This window comes from Canis lupus, chromosome 9 (genome assembly GCF_003254725.2).
Source record: "Canis lupus dingo isolate Sandy chromosome 9, ASM325472v2, whole genome shotgun sequence".
Classification (NCBI taxonomy): Eukaryota; Metazoa; Chordata; class Mammalia; order Carnivora; family Canidae; genus Canis; species Canis lupus.
This window is the reverse complement of record NC_064251.1, coordinates 38,854,734-38,875,835: the sequence shown is the minus strand read 5'-3', so window position 1 is coordinate 38,875,835 and position 21,102 is coordinate 38,854,734. Positions and strand designations below refer to the sequence as shown.

At 42.8% G+C, this 21,102-nt stretch overlaps 1 protein-coding gene across 1 annotated transcript; it reads left to right on the top strand.

Moving 5' to 3' along the window:
* Nucleotides 1-987: 987 nt before the first annotated feature.
* CCL4 (C-C motif chemokine ligand 4) lies at nucleotides 988-2,897 on the top strand. The gene is made up of 3 exons (XM_025440464.3): nucleotides 988-1,317; nucleotides 1,823-1,937; nucleotides 2,504-2,897. The coding sequence occupies exons 1-3, from the start codon at nucleotides 1,242-1,244 to the stop codon at nucleotides 2,589-2,591; spliced, it is 279 nt and encodes a 92-aa protein (XP_025296249.1). The 5' UTR covers nucleotides 988-1,241; the 3' UTR covers nucleotides 2,592-2,897.
* Nucleotides 2,898-21,102: the final 18,205 nt, after the last annotated feature.

Sequence of the window (21,102 nt, the reverse complement as noted above, 5' to 3'; positions counted from 1 at the left end):
CCAACCAGGTAGGGCTTTCCATGAATGTAAGGAATACCCTATGGATGGCTGGGGAACACCCACGTGCTTATACTACACATTTTATCCATAACATGGTTAAGCCCATTGCTAGGTATATCCAATCCCAATTTTACACTAGAGGAACATTTTTTATTTGAGTCTTCCAAACTTGATTCTTCCTTTTTCTCTTTTTCTATTATCAGTCCAAGTAAACATACCAACTTCTTTATTTCTTTTCTGTTCCCTTCTTGTTCTAGAACAGACTGACCCAAACTCCTTTCCTGATTTCAGCCCTAATAAGATGGGTCTTTGTGTGTGGCATAGGCCCTAGTGGTCAACATTTTCTCTCTTTGTGGTCATATTCTATATTTGTACTGAGGCAACCAGGTAGAAAGAAAATGGATTTTAGAATCAGATGACTCTTAGTTCAAATCTTGGCACTGCCCCTTAACCAACCACGTGTCCTGGAGATAATGAATTCTCCTGTGTGGTCCTCATTGCCCCAAGGGAATAATCATAGTCCTGCTCATGGGTATGGTAGGGTTAGATGTCATGTGTATGTGGAAGCTTGCCCAGTGCCTGGTCCTTAGTAAATCTCCAATAAGTAGAAGTTATAGATGTTCCTCAGGTGCCCTGCTGGGTCTTTCTGCACATTCAATGCTGGACTCTCTCTTTACACCTAAGGAAATGTACAGGGCACTAAGGTCACTCAGCTCAGTAGAAGAAGGCCCAAGAATGGGACATGGATTCCTGGCTACCCCTTCCTTCTTAAGGCCAGGCTTGCAGCAGCTTTGGAAAAACATGAAGCCTCAAGTTTCTGGAGGTGCCAACCACTGAGAACAGTACGCTTCTCATCTACAAGCCTCTTTTGGCAGATGTGAAGATTTCATCCTTCCTCTCTATAGTCTTGATCACTGTCTTTGGTGTACCACTTCCCTCTATGACGCAGCCCACTTCTTCTCCACTACCCCCCTTTCCTCCCGTGATGACATCGCCCTGGGGAAGAGAAGCTGTGAAGGGCTGCTCTCTGTCAGCTAGCTTCAGTTTCCTTATTGGCACCATGACATCATCTCTACCTTGGAAATTCCATTTGCCCTCCTGTGCCTCCATATCTGTTTGAGGCCTCAGAGTTCCTATAAAGAGGAGTTCCCAAGTCAGTTTCAGCACAGAACACAGTTGGGCTCTGAAGCTTCACTGTTCTTCAGTCTCAGCTCCTGAAAAGCCTCTCCTCTGCCGAGACCATGAAGCTCTGTGTGACCGTCCTTTCTCTCCTTGTGCTAGTGGCTGCCTTCTGCTCCCCGGCGCTCTCAGCACCAAGTAAGTGGCCACTCTTCCAGCTGCTACTTCTAGAGTCATGGTGTAGATAGTGCTGGCTTTTCTAGCTGGGTCTGATCTAACGGTGGCATCTAGGGACAAAAGGGAGATGGGAAGATTTCCAAATAGCCTGCTGTTAAATGTAGAATCTAATAGACATTCAGTAGGAGTCAAGTTCCTATTTTCTTAAGAAATAGCAACCAGTAGACTCATTTAAGCAAGTTCCTGCCTCTTTCTGTGCCTTGGTTTCCCCATCTATAAAATGAAGGGAGTTAGACACAAGCCCTGAGACTCAGTCCAGTTCCAATCTTCCAAAATTCTTTTGTGACTTTCTCTTATGATCTTCTATTCAGAATAATACTCCTACTTAGGGTGAGTGGGATTGGAAAAAAAAGACCATATTTTGGGATCCAGTAGTCCTACAGAGATGGCCACTGAATATCTATTGATTAGAAACCAAAATTAACAAGTCATAGAGCTTCTATCTCACCCCTGCCTTTCTTTCCAGTGGGTTCAGATCCTCCTACTGCCTGCTGCTTCTCTTACACCCTGCGGAAGATTCCTCGCAACTTTGTGGCAGATTACTTTGAGACCAGCAGCCTCTGCTCCCAGCCAGCTGTGGTGTGAGTATCAACCCTGGGTCTGTTCTAGGAGGCAGGGGTGAGGGCAGGATTAGAAAATGGGGCCTACTGGCAGAAGATGGAAGCAAACAGTAGGGAGACAGGTCTCAGGGCTGAAGCCCTTCCAGAAATCAGTGAGGATCAAGCCATGAAATTACCTGTTGAGTCTGGAGGAGGTTGGGTGGGGGCCAAGGGAAGGCAAGGGGACTTTTGGGGGAGGAATTTAGCCAGAGGCCAGGAAACCAGGGAAACTAAAAAAGATGACAGGAGATGTGCTTAGAAACTGTGCTTAGAAAAACATGCAGAAAAGTCATTGCTAGGGGCAATAGAGACTGAGTAGGGTGATGTATTCATTTTGATTGCAAAACTCATTTGTTCCTAATCTGAGCAACCCAAGAGGTGGAGCTAAATCCAGAGTAGAAGTTGCAAGGAGTCCAGTTTTAGCACCACCCCAGGAAGTTTTCCCATCTATTAGAGCTATCCAACATATACCATGGTCAAGCAGAGGAAGATACCTACCACAGGCAAGGTCCCATGGGATTCTAATCTGTCTATTCCTTGTTCCACAGATTCCAAACCAGAAGGGGCAGACAAGTCTGTGCTAATCCCAGCGAGCCCTGGGTCCAGGAATACATGGATGATCTGGAACTGAACTGAGCTGCTCCAGGTCAAGGTGCAGGAGGTCTCCAGGGAAGGTCACCTGAGCCCAATGCTTCTCATGAGACGCACCTTCTCCACACTCATGACTCTTCTCAGTAGACTGTTCCTTTTCTTAATTTAATCGTATTATGTGTTGTGTTATTGTATTTGAACTTATTTCTATTATTTGTTTTGCCAAAGGACACTTACTTGTCCCCCATGGGGATAGTCTACCATCATTGTTTCTCTGCTATTGTAGATATATGAATAATGCAACTGATTCCATATGTTTTCAAAATAAAATTTCTAAAAAATTATAGACAATTTCTTTGCATTTTAATTTGACTTGAGGTGAAGGGAATTGCCTCATATTATGACTGGGACAAACTACAGTTTCCAAACACAATAAGGACAAGCAATTACTGAGTACTTAATATGGGCTAATATGGGGCAGCCCGGGTGGCTCAGTGGTTTAGCGTCACCTTCGGCCCAGGGTGTAGTTCTGGAGACCCAGGATCGAGTCCCACATCGGGCTCCCTGCATGGAGCCTGCTTCTTCCACTGCCCGTGTCTCTGCCTCTCTCTTTCTCTGTGTCTCTCATGAATAAATAAATTTTAAAAAAAGAAGGATGGAGTCCCATCCTTCTAAAAAAATATATGGGCTAATATGTCTAAAGATATGATATCACTCAACAATTTCAATGGGATTTTAAAACCCTTATGAAGTAGGAACTGGTTATCTCCAATTTTACAGATGAGGAAACAGAGGCACAGAGATTATGTGACTTGCTAAACCTTATGGATCTGCTGGGGTAGTAGCATCATGGAAGGACGATCCAAAAGGATAGCTATATGCTAAGAGGTAACATATCAATATTCTGTAGGAAAGTTGTGAATAGCAGTAGCAGCAGCACAATGTAGAAGGCGGAAGTGGTTCAGAGTCAGAAAAGTGGGCCTGCATGACTTATTATTGGCATACCATTAGGAAAGTCATCTTGCCTTACTGGACCTCGATTTTCACACCTAGACAGTGAGAGTTTCAAAGGGCTATTGTAAGGTGACATGTACATTACCCATTGTGGGGGCCTGACATTTGGAAGATTCTTTCCTTCTCTGAGCCTCAGCATTCTCACTTAAAATGGGCATGGTGCCCATCCTCCTAGGGTCATCATGTAGATTAGCTTAGTTAGTGAATAAGCTCTCTAAAGGCCAACACAAATATGAAATGTTATCATGAGAACAGAAGAGTGAATATCAGATCTAGTTCTGGATGGTGGCAGGAGTAACCTAGAGCCACAGCTTATTTCCTTAATTCATCCTCAGAACTTCTTCTTACAGGGGTGCCTGGGTGGCTCAGTCGGTTGGGCATCTGACTTTTGATCTCAGAGTTTTGTCTCTTCCTCTCTCTCTCTCTGTCTCTTATGAATAAATAAAATCTTTTAAAAAAATTCTCGTACATGGGTCAGAGAGAACATGGGTCTGGAATAGAATTACATGTATGATCAAGTCTTGATTCATGGGACTTAGAATTTTAGTCTATTAAAAGTTCAGGGACCCTCTCAGACCATCTGGTCCAACTCATTTTTTTGGAAACCGAGAGCCAGGGACTGAGAAGTGACTTACTAGAGGCAATTCAGCAAGTGTGTCACAGATGACTTTAGCTAATTCCAAATCCCAGGTAAATCCCTTTTCCATACTCCTGGTGACATTCCTTTGTGCCCCCCCCCCCCAACACACACAAAGGAATGATCCATTGTGTAAGTAGGGTGAAGAGGGGCTGACCTTGAAAATCGCTTGAGTGTTCTTGGCCCAATGCAAAAGCAGAACTGAGACAATGTACCTTTCCGGAGCCAACAAAAAATTCCCTTCCTTGTTCTGCACTTAGCCACCCTCATCATCCCAGAGCCTGATGGGGCTTGGCTTTTGCTTTTCATCTTCCCACATCTGAAGTGTCCAGTGTATTAGCCACTAGCCACAAGTGGCTCAGTAATTGCTCATCCTTATTGTGTTTGGAAACTGTAGTTTGTCCCAGTCATAAACAGGAAATAACATTTAAAATTCATTTCCTCAGTAGCACTAGTCACAATCCATGTGCTCATTAGCTACATATGCTTCATGGCTGCCATGTTGGACAGTGAAGATATAAAGCATTTCCACCATCACAGAAAGTTCCATTGAATGGCACTGTCCTAAAGACACAGAACCTAAAATAGTGAAGGGACGGGGTGTTGGAAGTAGGCTGGAAAGCAGGGTGTGGACTTTGGTGAAAGATACATATACTCTGTTCTGAGGAAAGTGGTTGGGAGAGAAAATGGATAATCCCCGGGCCTAAGACAAGGTATAGATCACCATAGTAGGCTGAATAATGGCCATGAAGATGTCCACATCCTAATCCCCAGAACCTGTGAGGATTGCCTTATACAGCAAAAAGGACTTTGCAGATATGATCAAGTAAAGGATCTTGAGGTGGAGAGATTTTCCTGGATTATCTGGCTGGACCCTAAAGTGTAGTTATAAATATCCTTATAAGAAGAGATAGAGGGAGATTTGATTACAGAGAGAAGAAGGCAATATGACGACCAATGCTATGCCATCGACTTCGATAATGGAGGAAGAGTGCAGGAGCCAAGGAATGCGAGACTGCCATTCTAGAAGCTGGAAAAAACAATGAAATGTCTTTTCTCCTAGAGCCTCTAGATGGAGTGCAGCCCTGTTGATAACCCTGATTTCAGCTTAGTGAAAGAGATTTGATTTCTGAACTCCAGAACTTTAAGAGAATAAATGTGTGTTGTTTTAGGGCACCAAGTTTGTATTAATTTGTTATAGAAGAAATAGAAAACAAATACAATCACCAACTGATTGGTTGGTCACCCCTTCCTCAGTGTGGAAGGAAATGGAACATTCTAGAAAGTGAGACAAACTTCCCTACAGGAGAAACCCAAGGTGAAGTGGGCACATTCCAAGGGAATGGACTATAATGAAGTGAGGCATCTCAAGAGGAGGGTCTGCTCCTAAGCAGGAGGGTCTGCAGCTAAGTACAAAGCTGAGGCTTCACCAAGGGTACAAACCCATGAGTCAAGCTAAGAGGAAGCCTGACTCTTCTTGGGGGCCTTTAAGGGGGTGGGGGTCGGTGATCTTGGATTCTTCTCAGAAGGAGTCCATCCTCTCCTTTGTCTAATGAAGCGTGGAGGAGAGCCACAGCTTGTCTCTGGTTTCACCATTAGAGAGGGCTGGGGTAGAGCTAGAATCTGGGTCTCCTTGCTCACATGAAGCCCTTTGCCCCACATGTCCCTGGCTCTGAGCAAATTGGAAGGGAGGAATTCAGCATCTCAGAGACCAGAGTGCCAGGGAAGCCTGCAGGAGACCTGAATACCCTCGCGAAGAAATCCTTCAGTCAGGAATTCCCGACGACAGAGTGGAATCCTTGTGGTGGGGCAATGTGGAACTTCACCTGTTGCACAACAAGACACTTGTTCTTCCTTTTTCCTTTTCTTTATGAAACTTCCTTTTTTAGATTGAGGCCAGGATGTTGGTATCTGATTTTCCACGTACTTCTCCAGGTTTCTGGGTGGAGACTAGAACCTGAACAGATGAAGCAGGATAGGAAATGAGAGCTACAGTTTGTGGAGCAACTTCTGGAAAAAACATAGCCCTGTGTTTTTCTATTCTCTTTCAATATTTGCATCCCCCATCTCCCTCCCCAGTTGGGGGGAGAGGGGCTCTGTTTCTTCATGTTCTGATTCATGAAATTCTACATTCTCACCCCCATCTCACTCCAACCCAGAGCCTTCCACCATGTTCCCATGACATAGGCATTTTCCTCCTAGGAGACCAGGAGCTGACCCAGCAGAAACAGTGACCTAGGATATAAGTTGAGCCACAAATAGTGGAAGAAACCACAGTTTTTCCTGGCGGCTGAGCCCAGCGGCCACATGATTGTTCTGAGCTGCTTTCCACACACACCCTTCACAGACCTGAGGGACGTGTCCTCTCTCCCTTTTCCACCTGCCCCCCCATCTAAACACATCTCTTCTTGGGCTCCCATTGAGTCCAGGCAGACGGGAAAATGTTAAAAGATGTAGGAATTAAGAGAAAAAATTGTGAATGCATTTTTCTACATTTTAAAGTTTCATTTTTAGAATATGAAAATTGTATGAAATACAGACATTCAGAAGAAAAGAGAAAATCACCTTTTTTTTTTTTTTTTTTTGCAGGGGAGGACAGGCTTGATCCCAACAGGATGGTCTGGGGACTCCCTTCTTCTTCTTCTTCTTCTTCTTCTTCTTCTTCTTCTTCTTCTTCTTCTTCTTCTCCTTCTCCTTCTCCTTCTCCTTCTCCTTCTTCTTCTTCTTCTTCTTCTTCTTCTTCTTCTTCTTCTTCTTCTGATTTTATTTATTTATTTTAGAGCAAGAGAGAGCAGGGGGAGGGGCAGAAGGAGAGGGAGAGAGAGAATCCCAAGCAGACTCCACGCTGAGCACAGAGGCTGACATGGGGCTCGATCTCAGGACCCTGAGATCATGACCTGAGCCAAACTCAAGAGTTTGATGCTTAACCGACTGAGCCAATCAAGTGCCCCTACATACCTGGTTTATAAAGTTCTTGTCAGCTGTACAACTTTAATCGCAGCATAAAACACTTCCTTGAGCTTTGAATATGCTACCTTCTCTTTCCTTTACTCAATTCCCTATACAAAGGGTTGCTAGAAACATCCTTGGTAAATTTCTTTTTTTTTTTTTTATTGGAGTTCAATTTGCCAACATATAGCATAACACCCAGTGCTCATCCCATCAAGTGCCCCCCTCAGTGCCTTGGTAAACTTCATAAGCCTCCTTACAGCCGGGGATACTTGTAAATGTCAAAGTCTCAGGCTTTGAGGTACAAAAAAATGTTACCTTTTTTTCCCCATAATTGAACCCAACCCTCCAGTGCCCCTTCCTTTTAGTGGTAGAAAATGTAATCTGACTACAAGGTACACATTATTACTTCCTGATGTTTTTTCCTCCAGTTGAGAATCCTTCCTGAGGCATACTTCTTCCTATTCTCTCCTCCCCTTCTTCCCAGGGTCCATCTTCATTCTGAAGGGCTACCGTGTGATCAGGCTCACCACACAGGAAGGCGCAGGAATCTTGCTTCTTGTTGTCCGTTGGCCTCTGCTGGCATCTAGAGAAGTGCATCTCAGCCTTCTGGTCATTGGGCATCTGGCCCTCTGTCATGTCACTTGTCCTGCCATGGCCTCCAGGGTCAGTCCTTATAACTCTGTCCTTTCTGTCTCACTCTAAGCTTCTCTGAGCCCACAGGGCTTGGGACTTCTCGGAAAGGCTGTCAACCTTCTTGGACTGTGCCTCTTTCTTGCTCCTCTACCCCTAGTCCAGCCACTTCCTGGGAAGCACTGGGAAGGTCATTCTCAGATGGCTAATTTTAGGCTCATGCTTTTCACTATATTCTGCTAATAGTGCCTATCTTGTTTTCTCTCCCAGTGTATGGAAAACTAGCTCTTAAATCATGAACTTAAGAAATACATCTATTATTTATGATATTAACCCTATTCCCAGTTTCCTTTGGGCCTTGCCTTGCAAACACCTTCCCCCCCAACACAAACCTTTTTCTCTCAGAAAGCCCAGATCTTGAAATGGAAAGTCCGTGCTTTCAGAACTATTATGTCAATTAGAGTTTTAAGAAAAACCCACCAAGGAACTTAATGAACTTGTCTCTAAACTGTGTCCACTCTCCCTGGAAGGCACTGAGTCTAGGTTATAATCCACTGTGTGTCCCACAAGGAAATAGGAGTGAGTATAAGGAAATGGGGGAGAGGGAAGATACCTTGTTAATTCCTCAAAATATGGTACTTAAAGTACCACGGACAGACATACAGGCCTGCCTGTATTAAGGGGATTGTAAGGGGATTTCCTTGGCCAGATCTGTATTGGATCCATGCCATCTGACTTTAAATGTCATCATCTCTGACCTAGCCAAGTCTCGTGCTTTATAACAAAATGTCCTGGTGTTCACCCTTGGCTTGTCATGCCATAGGACAAAGCTGCAATATGAGCAAGATCTGGGACTGGTGGGCTGAGCATGCAGTTAGGTGTTTGAAGGATCTGGCAGGGATGAGAAATGACTCTTTGGGACATGGAATTCCAGGAAAAATGGACTTCCAGCCAACTTAGGATTCTAGATATAGATGCTGTACCCCAAGGTCTCACATGCCATCCTGAAAAGAAAAAAACACACCAAGGAATAAAACCCTGATGGCTATAGGTGTAAAGGATAGTTTTTGCAGACTGAAGAAATCTGAGAATTCCCAATATCTAGACTCAGTTTTCTCCTTTAATTTCTTATGTATGTCTGACAGCTTCTGCAGACACCTGGCCCTTTCAAGTGGTAATAATATGTCACAAGGACTTGCCAAATACCCAGATTTCTGATCATCACTAGAGTAGTAGAAAGAAGCTTTACATATGGACATTGTTTTTTTTTTTTTTCCACAAAGAAATAAGGTTTTATCAGGTAAGTGATGTGTTCCTCACTTCACGTGCATGAAAGACACCTGGGAAGCTTTTCTGGACCCCACCATTGGAGATTCCACAGCAGTGGGTCTGAGGTGGGCTTGGATATTTGCAAGGCATGGACTTTGAGTCTCAGACTCTTCATTCGTGACATGGGGATGCCAATGGAAGTAACCTCACAAGCTTGTGAGGCTTTGGTGAGAGAATGGGTGTGAAGAACAAGCACAGGGCCGGACATACTGTCATACTTAAAAAAGGTCAAGTACTCCCATTATTATGGAAGAGGCTCTCCTTAGCAACCTCACAGCTGCCAACATTGACATGTGTGCTTGTGCAGAACTGTCACAGGTAATCATTATCCTTTGCTTCTTTCTGGAAACTTGGAATAGTAAACACCAGATTATATTGTCTTATGCAATTTCTGTTAATTAAATTTCTTTACATAACTGTGGTGAGACTTACCTCCTCTACATTCCCAATTGGGCTGCATACAATGGGGAGTATGGGAATACACAGCTTGAACTAGTCCATTAGAATCTAAACTTGAGGAGGAACCTGGGTGGCTCAGTTGGTTAAGTTTCCAACTCTTGATTTTAGCTCAGGTCATGATCTCAGGGTCATGAGATCGAGCCCTGAATCAGCTCTGTGCTCAGCATAGAGTCTGTTTGGGATTTTCTCTCTCTCTCTCCTTCTGCCCCTCCCCTTGCTCATGCTCTGTCTGTCAAATATAAAAGCAAGTAAAATTTTTTTACAAATTTAACTTGAGGAAGTAAGATTAAAAATGTATTGGGTCACTTTGGGAGGAATTGTCTCTTTCACTGTAGGAGAAAGTGTAAGTCTTACAGTCTTTTTGAAGGACAATGTGACAATATCTTCCAATGCTAGAGTGGATGCATCCTTTTATTTCCATGTTAAGGCATCTCTTCTGGGGGAAATACTGACATGCATAAACAAAGAAATATATACAAAGTACATGATGCATGTACACAGCAATTTGTTTATAATAATAATAATAAAACCCCACCAAAACCCATCTAAATGTTCAACAATTGAATCTTGGTTAAATAAATTATGAACTATTCATTAATGGAATTTTAGATAATAGTTATTTTAGAAAAGGAAAAAAAAGATATCTGGATAGCTCTCTAAGACATCATGTTAAGTTGAAGAAAGCAAAATAACACATATATGTACATACATATAATACATATTTCTATAAAGAAAATGATATGTTTGTATATACACATATATGTGTATGTAAAAGCATAGAAAAAGACCTTAGAAAAATAAACAACAGGGCAGCCCGGGTGGCTCAGCGGTTTAGCGCCGCCTTCCGCCCAGGGTGGGATCCTGGAGACCCGGGATCAAGTCCCACGTCTGGCTCCCTGCATGGAGCCTGCTTCTCCCTCTGCCTGTGTCTCTGCCTCTCTCTCTCATTCTGTCCCTCACGGATAAATAAATAAAACCTTTAAAAAAAAAAAAAAGAAAAATAAACAACAAACTGCTAACATTTGTGTATCTCCTGGAAGGTTACTATTCTGGATATATCTGTATTTTTGAATTATTGATCATAAGAATTAGTGCATGTGTTTGTTGCATAAAAATGAACTTTTAAAGATTATGTTGGTAGATGATGAGTCACGTCCAGGTCTCACTTTTAGAGGAGACACTTTAGAGAGTGTCCTCCCCTTGCCAACAGCGTACTGGAGGCTTCCACTGCAAGTTCCTTGGGGCTGTCTGGCCTGGCTCCACTCACTCATCCAGGCCATGCTACTCAGCAGCCTGGAATCTGGCCAGCCTCATTTGGTTTGGATTTGGGCTTGCCCTGCCTGTGCTCTGCACTACCTGGGTGCACTGCCTGGGTGCCATGTACTGAGCTGCCCTGCCTTCTCCAGGTTCCCTTATCCCTCCTTCATACCTTAGAGTCATTGCTGGTGCTGGTGCTGGTGCCCATTTTTGTATCCAAAGATTCTGAGATGCTGGGTGTGAGCTAACTACCTAACTACCTGGGTTATTCAGAGCCCTCCTCTTCTGGGTTTGCTTACTATTTCTCTGCTCATAGGGTAGCTTGTCCAGGCCTCCCCAGAGGCGGTCATGAGGTGGTTGTCCCAGCTCTGACCACCAAGGACAAAGCAGGCTTTGTCTTTGCTCCCATGGTCATTGGGGTTTTAACCCTGCACTCCATTCTCTGAGATTCTGTAACTGAAGAGGAAAGAGGGTGGGCCTCTTACTCAGGCTCCTATGAACACTTAGTACTCTCCTCTTATAGTTCAGCTCAGCCTGCTCACCTGCAAGCCCTGTTTCTGGGAACCTCTGCTTACAGAGCAGGGGAGGTCAAAGATCATCAGTCATCAGGATGGATCTTGTCTCTCAACCCCCAAGGGCTTGGCCAGCTGTGATTTTTGAACATTGATTTTTCCTTGCAAGAGTGACTTCACTACCACCTGTTGCTACCTTTGTGGTTAAGGGGTGGCCCACATTTCATACCTGCTCAGGGATCTCAGCCCCTAGAGGAGGCTCCAAAGCATACATTTAACCATCTCCCCCACAAAGAGCATGTATCCATATCTGGATCCCTGGATGCCCCAGATGGGCCCTGACAAACAATACTTCATGCTCTCATAGTTCAAGGTCTCACTCTGAAATCTAAATTTCACAATCGTTTTCTTTGGCCACAGTTCCTAAGAGCACCAGGAAAACCAGTGCCAAGTTGCAATAGAACAATGAGCAAAGGGCTAAGAGGTGTCCCTAAACTTTCCTGTTTGTCACTTGCATCTTTAAGAAACCACCCCGTAAAAAAAAAAAAAAAAAAACCACCCCGTAACTGGAGGGAAATCAGCTATGAAACAGAACGAAGGAACTAAAGCTTCTGAGGGTGTTCCCTAGAGAGCTTTCTTTTTCTGCAGACCAGTCTTGCTCTACTGCCTCCCGCCCCACTCTCCTTTCTGCTGACACTGACCGTATAAACTAGGACCAGGCTCTGTGTGTGCATCACATCGAAGGCGACATGATGAAGGGTGCAGTCTTTGTTCTGGTGGCTTTCATCACTGTGGGGATGGAGTTGGCCTGTGCTTGGAAACCTTTGAGAGGTGAAGATGCTGAGGGGATCCTACTTAAGAACAGAGAAGACTCAGAGCCCAGCTTCCAACCCAGGAATGATTTGGCACAGAAGCAGGCGGTGTGTCTGCTATAGAATGGAGATTTGGCATTCATCAGATCTGTTTCCTTTGACCTACAGGAACAATCACCCTGCATTTCTCATTTTTCTTATCAGATTGGGATGGGTCTGATTAGAAGTTGGGCTTCTCTCTAGTTAGGAGATGTATCCTGGATGGGGACTCCAATGAGGAGTAGCTCTGGATGAACACAGGGTATGTGTGAGGTAGGGAGATGGCTGTCTGTGATCATAGATTTTCTAATCAGGTGGAAAAAGAGGGTTATGTCAGTACAGCACAGGTTTCTTGCCTGCTGGGACTCTGAAGGCTTTGGAGCAGGGAAAACATTCTCCCTAGGACCAGGCTGTAAAATGCGGGCCTAAGAGTGAGCATGTACATTGAAGGAGACGTCAGGAACATGAAGGAAGAACTGGAAGAGGTGGGAGTCCCACCAGGCATGAGGGCTTCAGACCTCCAGCATCAGTTCTCTGTCTTAGGAACCATTACAGACCCCACAGAAACCATTGTATGTTGCAGAGCAAGAAAGACCCAGCACCTGTCCAGAGGTGCCTAAAGAATTCTCTGGAATTTGTGCTGAATTGTGCTTGGGAGGTCTATCGTGTCGTAAGGGCATGAAATGCTGCAGCAATGGATGTGGTCATGTCTACAAGTATCTTGTCCCCCAATTAAGTATAAATCAGTCAAGAGCTGTCCAAGGGGATGGACAACTCCCCAGTGGACTTTGCTGGGGTAGACAGATGCTCACATGTCCATCGCACACAGATGTCTGGATAACTCCAAGAGAAAGAGGCTGAGTACCTATTCCAGAACAGCCCCGAGGGGCTCAAGTGGGACAAGTCATCCTGAGTCTACAACCACAGGTCATTATTAACCAAGGGTTCCTCACCCTCCTTCCCCTCCCCTGGCAAAGAGGCTTAACTATTCCCAGAAAATGGGTGATCTTGGGAGGAGGAGGGAAAGGACAGGGAATCACAATTTATTGAGTATCTCCTGTGTCAAGCAAGCATTGTGCTAAAGTTGAGATAAAAAGGTAAACACAACCAGGTCAGGGAGACAAACCCATATAAAGTATTATAATCCAGAAGTACTTGTGCTTTGTACAGATTTCTACTAAGTTCCACGGCAGCAAAGGAAGGAGTTAGTGTCTTTGCCTGGGGAGTTGGACAATTTGTCAGAGAGTGAAGAATATCTACAGGAGAGCTTTAAGGATGCATAAAGTTTGCCAGAGGAAGGATGTTCAGATGATGGGAAAAGTGTGGGTTCTCTGTTGGGGATGGGAAAGTGATATGGTAGGTAGAAGTTGCAGCATCTCAGGGGGATAGTAGAGGGTCATCTGAGCCAGGGTCTAAAGAGGAATGAGCAGCCTGCTGAAGAGTTTGGAAAACTGGTAGTGGTTGCTCAGCAGAGGAAATGTCATGATCAAATTTGTATTTTAGAAGAGTGGCTCCGGTGTCCATATGAAAGATAGACAGGATGTTTATTAAGCATGTCTGGATACCAGCCCCAGAAGATTTCTCATGGATCCATGAATCCGATGCTTGGCAGAACAAGACTCTCCCACAATCCATTCCTGGCTATTACCTATCCCTGGAATTACAGCCCTAGAAGAAGAATATCTAAAGTACTAGAGCGACTGCTTTCTAAAGAGCTTGTGTCCAAAATAAACTGTAACTGTGGCATTATTCAGGGTGTGTTATCCTTCCTTTTTGGGCATCATGGTGGACTCCCTGTAGGTTAGGAGGTCCCTAAGTGTGTACTGGCAGTGAGCTCGTAACTAAGAGGCACTCAGAATACCAATAGATCAGGGGCAAGGTCCTCCCAGATAGTTCCTTTCCTTCTTCTGTGTCTATGACTCCAGACCGAGCAAGTGGCATGAGAATATTTTCTCCAGCATCCGATGAGTACAAATTTGGCCAGGCAAAAAAAAATTAATGACCAGGTAGCAGCACATCACAACCCTATTGGAGCGGCCTTCATTAGGGCAAGACTCACAAGGGGCATGGCCAGGGGCAAGTGTGGAAATATTCCATTCTAAGGCAACACACTAATATCTAGCAGGACTAGGTGCCTAAACCCAGGAGAGTGACCCCGACTCTTGAGATGTGGGGCTTTGAGTGATGTGAGTCAGGAAGTGCCATCTCTTGCCTGGAGTGATGAAGGGTAAGGATACAGTTAGGAGGTAGGCTTTGCGGGTAGAGCCTTTGATTCAGGTTACCTGAAGCAGAGGATAAACCTAGATCTCCCAAAAAAGCCCTGACATAAATGATGTTCTAAGTTGAAAAGTATAAAGTTCTCTGATTTTGTTAATATTTATAATTTAAATTGTCTTCATTTTTCTTTATTTTTGTCTGTATTATCCCTCAATTTCTGAGAGAAAAATGATAAAATTTCCAACTAAAATTGTTCATTCATGTATTTCTTATACTTCTCTATCAGTTGTCTCTTTGTATATATTTCAGGTAAAATGTTTAGAAGCATATATGTCCATGATCATAATTATCTTCTTAATCCATTATTCCTTTTAATACTAAATAATATATTTTCCCTCATATATTCAACAGTAAAAGCTATTCACCAAATATCAAGATTGATAATTCAGCATTCCTTTAGTTCATATTTGCCCAGTAAAATTTTCCTATCTCCTTATTTTACTATTTAAATTTTTTCATATGTTTCTTAAAGCAATATATTGATTGATTATTCTCATTTTTATCCAGTTGGAGTGGTCTTTTGATCACTAAGTTTAACCAATTTATATTTATGACCCTCACTGTTAAATTAAGACCTGTTTCTGTCACTATCTTTCATATTTCCTATTTACTATATTTTCTTATTGTTTTTGTTTTTCTTTACCATTTCTATTAGCTGGACTAGATTCCCATATGCCAAATGGAAGCCATACTTCTATTTTTATTCTTCTGGAATTTACCCTTGAAGATTTTAAAAACTTATTACTATTTTCACCTTTTTAAGAACAAGGCAATTACCATAATGTGCCCTCATTTCTCTTTGGACTTGTGTTCTCAACCCCATTCCTCTGAGTAACCAAGCAGATATCACATAGAATTTTAGTTCTGGATTCTATGCTTGTACTTTAAGAAATTGTCATTTCTTTTGATACTAGCCAAATTTAGTAGGTCCTGATCTTTCCCCCTCTTTTCTTGCTAAAATATTTCCTTTAGTGTGTTTTCAAAAAGGGTCTTTTTGAAAGGTCTTTTTGGAAGGGTACAGCTCATCTGGCTGCTAGGGGTATTAACGTGTAAGGAGCCTTTCCTACTTGGTGAGGAATGTGTCTAGAGAAAGAACAGAAGAACCAGTAGTGAGAACTTTGGGGCCCTGTGAGATCAAAGACGTTAAGGCATCTCTTGAAATTACAGGCCTTACCATACAAATGGACCAAATGTTTTTTGCCTGGCTTCTTTCTGCTGGGACCCACTTCTACCCTATTGTTAGAATCTCTTGGTTCATAGGGGAAAAAAACTCACAGCGAATTTTCATGACCAATAATGTCCACAGTATGCACTGAAGCCTGATTTGCTTCTAAACAATAAGCTGATGTTCAACTAACACGGGCGTGAGGGGACATGCCTGAGTGTAGGGAGGATTCCTACGTGGAAGAACTGGTGGTTTAGGTGGTAGAGGACGATGTTACAGTGTAAATAGGACCTGAACAGCATCCAGTCTCATCTCTTTTGAAGTAGGTGCCTGACCAGAACTGCCCATAGGAACCTATGGCATCTGTGTTAACATGCACCCAGAAGATGAATCTTGTCCCATGGGACAGAAATGCTGTGGCCATGGCTGTGGCCATGTGTACAGTGTTGTCCCTAAAGTGAGTACAAGCCAGTTTCAGAGATGTCCCCAGGCGAAAATGCTGCCCTGGTCTTCCTTAGGATAACTGTGGGAGAAGCAGAATTGTCCTACTTACTCTAGGATTTCAGGCTACCTTATCTGAACTCTTCTGTTGTCCTGACTTCCCTGAAGAAAACCATGCTGAGCAGTTGAGTTCAGAAGAGGCAGCTTGATCCTGGGTACACAGAGGGTGAATTTTTCTTAGGGCTTAGCCCAGATGTCAGTACAGCTTCCCAACTCCTGCGCACTTTCAGCTTATCTCAGGCTGGCAATAGGGCAAGTGTTTGGGAGATATGGGGAGAGAAAAGGGACCAGCATTCGTTGAATAGCTGTCTTGTGTTACATTCCTGAATGCAAAGCTAAATCTGGCAATGTCACTCTTTTCAAATGCTTTCAGTCCAGTCAGGGAGGTAGAACCACAAAACAAATGAAAAACTATGGAACAAGGGAACAAAGTTCTGAGGAAGCCAGGAAGGAGTCAGCATCTTTATCAAGAGGCGTCAACAGCATCTTCAGAAAATAGGTAATAGTCTGAACTAGATTTTGATAGAGAGCAGGATTTAACAGAAAGAAAAGGAGGACAAGGTATGCAGAGGGAGCAGTGAGACTTGGCCTCAGATGTTCCAAAATGATGGAGGTTTAGAGCACAGGAGTGGAGACTTGCTATGGGTAGTGGCAGGGAGAAATCTACAAAAGGAGGATCAAGACAGATTCTGGAACATCTTAAACATATCTTAAACACTTAAGCCCCTGCACAGAGTGTGAATGGGGCTCTAGGATAGGTTTTTAAGCAGAGGAAGAGTCCTGACAAATCTGTGTTTTCTGTCAGTAGCAATGATGATCATGTTGAGGGAAGGAAACACCTTGACAAAAGGTTCTGGCCACCTCCCTGGAAGATTCCTCACATATCTTCCAAGCCATAGAAGTGCAGGCTCTTCCACAAGGCTTTCATGATTGTTCTTCATCTTTGGAACTACAACCCTGAGAGAAATGCTATATTTTAATTGTTCAAGCTTTGAAGTTTCCAGGGGTAAAGCTTTATACAGAAAATCCTTATCTGAAAATCCCTAATCCAGAACAAGGATACTATTATGCTGGCATTATCCAATCTGAATTTTTCACTATTTAAAGTTTCTAAGGGGTCCCTTCTGGACTAGTGGCATCATAAGTAGCATAAAATACTAAGATGCTTGCATGTGGAGCCCTGAAAATAATTCTGGGGTTTCTAAGAGGACAAGGTGAAATGTCTCTCTCAGGTTCCTTCCTCTGTCTTTTATGACTACTGGTATTACTCTAGAGTCTCTAAGTGTGAGTGGTTCTACAAGTGTTTGTTCTGGGGACCAGTAGAACTCTTAGCCCTAGTCTCCTCAGGGAAGGAGGTAGATATAGGGTAGACTTAATGAGCACCAAGTCTGAGCTCAGGGACTGACTGAAGAGAATGAGCAAAGTCAAACCTTCCTAAATCAAATTTGGGCCTTCCAGAAAAGGCAAAGACAAGAGTTTGAGTTGACAACACAATGGCTCTAGAACCTGGATGTGATCCCCCTGTTTACTCCTGACAAGGATTCTGACTGGCCCTGCGGGAACTTGGGGTCTCCTCCTGTGGCCCTCCTTGCTGACTCTGGCTTTTGCCACTTAGACTGGATTTTCTTTCTTTCTTTCTTTCTTTCTTTCTTTCTTTCTTTCTTTCTTTCTTTCAAGATTTTATTATTTATTCATGAGAGAGAGAGAGAGAGAGAGAACGAGAGAGAGAGAGAGGCAGAGAGGCAGAGACACAGGCAGAGGGAGAAGCAGGCTCCATGCAGGGAGCCCGATGTGGGACTTGATCCCGGGTCTCCAGGATCGGGCCCTGGGCTGAAGGCAGGGTGTCAAACCTCTGAGCCACCCAGGCTGACCTAGACTGGATTTTCACATTCTGTCCAGCCTTCCAGGGCATCTGACCCTGAACAGCTCTTGGTTTGCACTTTGCCACACCTGACTGAGCAGCCTGAAGGGATTCAGCAGGGGCCAAGGCCATGGGAAAGTGTCAGTAAGGAGGAAAGGTAGACAAATGAAATAATATCTGAAAGCAAGTTTGGAATTTTTTCTCTGAAAACACATTTTCAAACTCTTTCTTCAAATATATTCATTTTTAAACTACCCCAAAATTGAGAGGTAATGACAACTTTGATTTTATTTGTTTTTAGATAGTCTAGATCAGGGACTAGCCACCTAAAGCCCATAGGCCATCGGGTTCTGTAGATAGCCCATGAGCTATGACTGGTCTTTACACTTTACATGAATTATACCTAGTGATATGTAAAATTATATGGAATTCAAATTTTAGTATCTGTGAAGTTTTATTTGAATACTTACATTTATACATTGTCTCTGGCTGTTCTTGCCTGGTGGCATCAGAATTCAGTAGTTGTGACAGAAAAAATGACCTGCAAAGCCTAAAGTACTTACTATCTGCCCTTTACAGAAGATATTTGTTGACCTTTGGTCTAGATCCAAAAAATGAAGAAAGACATTATTTCAGAAAACTATGGTTTACAATATAACAAAATGAATTCACAGATTCACAGATTTTCTAGCTCTGGTAGCATGTTTTAATCCTTCCCTTCCCCTTGCAAAAAGATTTAAACAAAAATATAAAAAAAGCAATTATGTCTGAATAATAGTCCAGTGTGTGTGTGTGTGACCTTTTCTTTATTCATTCATCTGTAGACAGACATTTGACTATTATGAGTAACGCCACAGTGAACATAGATGAGCAGATAGCTCTTAGAGATACTTTTTCCCTTTCTTTTGAGTATATATTCAGAATTAGGATCGCTGGAATATGGTAGCTCTATTTTAATTTTTTGAGGAACCTCCATACTGTTTTCCATAGTGGCCATACCAATTTACATTCCCACCAGCAGTGCTCAAGGATTTCTTTTTTCCACATCCTCTCTCACACTTGTTGTCTTTTTCTGTTTATTTCTTTTTTGATAATAGACCTTCTAATGGGTGTGAGGCAATATCTAATTGTGGTTTTGGTCTGTATTTCCCTGATGACTAGTCATACTGGGCCCTTTTAAAGTACCTGTTGGCCATTTGTATGTCTACCTTTGAAAAATGTCTATTCAGGTCAGATGATTATCATTTTCCTCCTTATACACTTCCAAAATTTTCAAAATTTATACAATGATTATTTGTAAAATTAAAAAAGTGTTTAAAAGGTTATGTTTATATTATCTCATATTTTTTATTTCATTCTAGTTAACACCGACAAAATAAAGAGATCTGCTGTACAAAAGACGTCTCTTCCATGAATATGAAACAAATCTAAAACAACACCAGAGAGCTCTTGACATAATTGTATCCCCGTAGACTGAATACTAATGTCCACAGCACTAAGGAAATGGAAATCAGATGACACAAATATTACATTACTTGCACCAACCAATGTTACAATGTTATAAGCTGATGGGAAATAAATGCCCAGAGTAAACACAGAGGGAGAAATTTCAAATGCAAGTACAATATAGCAATCCATCTACTATTTCTGCAGGACTAAGGTATGAATCATTCCAACTCTGCAGAGAGAATGCAAAAATCCACAATTCTTGCTTTCTCCCTGCCAAACTGTGTTCTACCAACGTGTATCAGAGGAAGGACATGCGGGTGCCTGTGACTGAGGGTAAATTCCTGATGAATAGACATTCATGGAACTATGTGTACCCTTCAGAAAAAGACTTCTGGAGTGCCTTGCTGGCTCAGTTGGTGGAGCGTGGGACTCTTGATCTCTGGGTCGTGACTTCAAGCCCCACATCGGGTGTGGAGCCTACTTTAAAAAAAAAAGACTCCTGATTTTAGGAAATGCAAGCTTTTAATTGCCCATCTCTGCAATTAATATAAGATTATATGACATATGGTAAAACAAGGAACAGAAATAAAGAGGATAGAAAAAAAGTTGTATAATCAGGAGATCAAAAAACAGCTCAGGTATGTATCTTGAAATTAACCATATATGTATCAGTCCAAATATACATTCCAAATGATCTTGACATTAATTCAAGCATTAACTTAAAATATTTTCAAAATATTCTTGTCTACACAGGGAGAAAGAAGCAGAGATTGAGAGAGAGAGAGAGAGAGAGAGAGAGACAGACTATCTCTAGAGGGAAACCCAAGAAATTACAATAGTGGTCCCTCTGGAGAGAGAACAGGGTGGAAGTGCCTGAAAGTCAGGGATGGAGAGAGAAATTATTCTTCATTGTAAATCTTTATGTTTAAATTCATGCATTTACATTCTTCCTTAAACTACAAATATAACCTACAGAGGTCCAACTCCACTTACACCAGAAAGGAGATTATCAAGACAGAATGTGTACTCTGACCCTCCTTTTTCTCCCTGAGAGCAGGAGATAAAACTGCCATATGAAAGGTACCCTCCTTATACGTAGAAGGAAGACATTCTCATCATCAGAGAGTAGAAAATGTGGGAAATCTGTACAAAACTCGTGAACTAACCCTTGTCGTCCTAGTCACCTTCTTGCCATTTCTAACCTCAGCTTAAACCCCTTTGTCATGTCAATTCTTGACAAATTTATTGTTTCTATGGTATAAGAGCTTCCTGCTCTGGTCACTTCGGGTCTTCATCCTCTTGTGAAGGCTCCCATTTACATGTAAAGATTTTAGGAAAGTTTGTATGCTTTTTCCCATGAATCTGTCATATGTCAGTTTAGTTCTTAGGTCCAGCCAGAGGCCCAAAAGGATGGGGAGAATATTTCCTCCCCTGCACATCCTATATCCAGCCTCCCCTCTCTTCAGCATGGTCGGGCTCGACGTGACCTAAGCTGCACGGCCATACATTCCACAAAGTCAGCCTCCCAAGATATGAGTATTCCCACCAGCAGCTATGCAGGAGACAGCGCAAGTCCATAGGCAAGAGCTGAGTGAACAAGGTAAAGTCATCAAGATCATAATGTAATTGTGAAATATGGACTTTTAATTCATTTTATGGATG